Source organism: Oryx dammah, unplaced genomic scaffold (genome assembly GCF_014754425.2).
Source record: "Oryx dammah isolate SB20612 unplaced genomic scaffold, SCBI_Odam_1.1 HiC_scaffold_6, whole genome shotgun sequence".
Classification (NCBI taxonomy): Eukaryota; Metazoa; Chordata; class Mammalia; order Artiodactyla; family Bovidae; genus Oryx; species Oryx dammah.
Genome location: NW_024070190.1, coordinates 15906921 through 15910400, shown reverse-complemented (window position 1 = coordinate 15910400; position 3480 = coordinate 15906921). Strand labels below are relative to the sequence as shown.

The following is a 3480-nucleotide window of genomic DNA, read 5'->3' as shown; positions in this document are numbered from 1 at the left end:
ATCAAGATGTGGCGTATCTGGGCCTGATCCTCTGATGGCAACAACTGACTAAAACCGAGTCAGGCTATCCTTTTAGACGGGCACGTGCGCTTCAGGTCACAGCTCTTCTCACTCACTCGCTCACACTAGCTGCCTGGCCTCCACAGGTAGGGGGGCTTCTCCAGGGTTTCTGCTCCTTCAGTGTGCATGCCATCTGTCCCAAGGGCCCTCCCTTCTTCCCTGGACCTGATGAAAATCCTCCCAATTTGAATGGCAATCAGACGGTATATTCATTACCCGTTTTTTACTTTCACTTAAAATTTACCATTTCGACCAGTCTTTGGTAGAAGTACACATGGCCAGTTCTCAATAAGTATTTTATTTTCTCAACAGGACAGCACTTTCCTTCCTTATCATGGGGCCTAAATAGCACTCGTAGCTCCCACCACCTGTCAAAAGTCCAAACAAATACTTCAATTTCCCTTAGGAACTTACTAGATGGTTCTTGTCCTTTATAGGTGTAACTTTCAGCGTACTAACTCAGTCAAAATAAAATTGAACTCACCTTTAAATCTGTGGGAGTAATACTTTTGCTGCTGACAATTTTAGATTTAATTCAACACCTTTTCTGCCTCCAAAGACCTAATAAGTCAATCAGTAAAATCTAAACAATGTTTTTTGTAAAAGATAGCTGTGATCACTTTGTAAGGCATGCCTTGTTTTATTGTTGTTTTCCTTTAGAAACAGAACTGAGGTTCGGGGCAGGTTTCTGGCAGCCCTGCGCCAAGTGCCTGTCAGTGCGGTTTCCCCCACAGAACGCCTTCACTGTGTTCCTGAGTCGTAGTTTGGCAATCCTTGCAACAGTTCAAACTTTTTCCTTATATTTGTGTTTTTCATTATATTTGTTACATGATAAGTGATGTTTCGTGTTACTGCTACGAAAGCTCAGATGATGCTTAGCATTTTTAGCAATAAAGTATTTTTAATTACAGTATTACATTATTTTTTTAGACATAATGCTATTGCAGTTAATAGACTACAATATAGCGTGAACACAACTTCACTACACACTGGGAAACCAAAAAAGTCCATGTGGCGCACTTTACTGTGATATTTGCTTTATTGTGGCACTCTAAGGCATGCCTGCACTCACACAACACTGAATATCCTGCTGGATCAAACTGCTGTTGACAAAGCCATCTGCCATGACTTGGCGCCCAAATACAAGGCCATGAGGAAGGCAAAGTTCAAGTTTGAGGCAATCAAAGACAAGCAAAACAAGAGGTTCTTCCCAGGCTGTGATTTTAGATGCTGCCTACATCATCAAAGAAACTTCCCAGGAGAAAAATAAACAGAAGGTAGTAATATGCAAAATACTCTTTAAAAAAATTTTTTTATAGAGAACTGTCATTAACACAGCAGGATCAGATATGATTATGAAAGATACAAAAAAAATCAAAAGAATGTTACCATTTAATAGAAATTAAAACCTGAGCTGAAGGCTGATCAAAACGTTTGATAGTTGGCACTGTTCTCATGAAAGATAAGAAACTTGTTTGGTCTTATAAATAAGACAGGTAACTCAGAAAAAGTTAAACTTAGATTTCAAAAAAGCTACAATGCAGTAACACTTGACTTTTTCAAAACTTCACTATGCTACTGGCAAACATTTAAGACAACCAGGGTTATAAGAAGCTCTTGAAGGGGGAGGCATATAAATTGTAGATTTTTAATTTGCAAGTTGAGATTATTTTGAAAAAATAATTTTATTTATTCATTTAGCTCTAAAAGGCTGGCTCGGCCTGTCAGAGCACAAGAGAGAGCTCAAAGACGTGGGTAAGGACTAACAAGAAGCCGTTCCAGCTTCTAGAAACAAGTGGCTCGGTGTCAGACCACCACAAAGGGCAGCATCAGCGGGGGGAGGAGGTCTGCGGTCGAACTCACTGCTCTCTTTGGCTTCCAGAGTGTCACTTACTAAGAATTTGATGAAAAATAGGGACGCTCTACTCCTTTAATTAGTAACTATCTATAAACAGGAGAAATGAACCAAAAAAGCTAACACAAAGTGATGTACTTCACTGACTAAAACTCTGTGAATGTGAATTCATTTTAGTATGCTGAACCTTGAGACATACTTACAAACCAATGGGTAATATACTACAAAACTTTAAAAACATAAACTCTCATCTATGACAGAACTCTAAAACTGATGGAATTAATTTCTCCCTTTTAATTATTCTTTCCAAGGAAAGTCCTGAAACTGACCAGTCACTGGAATTTCTACATCTTTACACGTCATCAAAACATGATTTTTTTTTTTTTTTGGTCGAAATGATGCAGGAAGCAATTTCAAAAGAGCTCAAGGAGCTTATGTTCTCTAGAAACACATTTCCTGTTTTTTGTACTGCAGGTTACATAAAAAATAAGGAAGGCTGGACTCATAATTTCTCTGATCCCAATGTCATTAAACTCCCAATGTCCTCATGCTAGGAAAGGATACAGTATTTAAGTACACTATTAAATTTAAAAAATACCTCCAGTTCTAAAAGAAACACTTTTTTATTTTTTAAAAAAGGGCTGATGCAGTGCCCTTTACTTAGCGGAGACCAGCCACTGACTTCCTTCCTTTACCAGCTTTCCAAGAGGACACCAAGCGAGTTTTTGCCCTGATGCTCTTGCCCCGGGCTTTCCGGGGCTGCTCTTCTTTGTGCACCTTGGTGTGCTGCCGGAGGTGCGAGCTCTGGCTGAAGCAGTTGCCACACTCACTGCACTGGTAGGGCTTCTCCCCAGTGTGGGTTCGCTGGTGCTGAATGAGGTGGGAACTCTGGCTGAAGCACCGGCCACACTCGTCACACTGATAGGGTTTTTCTCCAGTGTGAATTCTCTGGTGCTGAATGAGGTTTGAGCTCTGTTTAAACCTCTCTCCGCACTCGTCGCACCGATAGGGCTTCTCCCCGGTGTGGACGCGGCGATGCTGAATGAGGTTAGAACTCTGAAAGAAGCTTTTCCCACAATCCGCACACTTGTGGGACTTCTTTCCAGTATGGATCTTCTGGTGCTGGAAGAGAGTCGAGCTCTGACTGAAGCTCTTTTCACATTCGACACATTTATAAGGCTTTTCATCCAGGCCTCGTCTCAGTCTCCTGAAGCTTGAGTCAAATCGGACAGTCACCCCCCATCTCTGCCGCTGCCGGCCGGTTCTGCGCTGGTTCTCATAGACTTTTCCTTGGCTTGAGCTCCGAGATATACCTCCTTTAGGTTTCCCTAACCGCATGGTGAAGAGCCAAATGTATTCTTAAGACAGGCTATGTCCTTCTTCTGAACGAGTGTTCCACTTCCTAGGGCTACACAGCTCAGAATTTTCGCCGCCGCCGCCCGCGCCCGCTCGCCCCGCGCCCGTCGCCAAGAATGTGTTGTTTAATTTCCACATATTTGTGGATTTTTCAGTTTTCCATCTATTATTGATTTCTAGCTTCAGTTCATTGTGGCTAGGGAAAATTG

The 3480-nt window shown here is 41.9% G+C and overlaps 1 protein-coding gene across 1 annotated transcript; it reads right to left on the bottom strand.

The window, feature by feature from the left end:
* Positions 1-1348: 1348 nt before the first annotated feature.
* ZNF22 (zinc finger protein 22) lies at positions 1349-3377 on the bottom strand. The gene has a single exon (XM_040242810.1). The coding sequence runs from the start codon at positions 3251-3253 to the stop codon at positions 2576-2578; it is 678 nt and encodes a 225-aa protein (XP_040098744.1). The 5' UTR covers positions 3254-3377; the 3' UTR covers positions 1349-2575.
* Between the last annotated feature and the right edge of the window lie 103 nt (positions 3378-3480).

Coding starts and splice junctions, on each gene's coding strand:
- ZNF22 (XM_040242810.1), bottom strand. CDS start 3,253: ATGCGGTTAGGGAAACCTAAAGGAGGTATATCTCGGAGCTCAAGCCAA.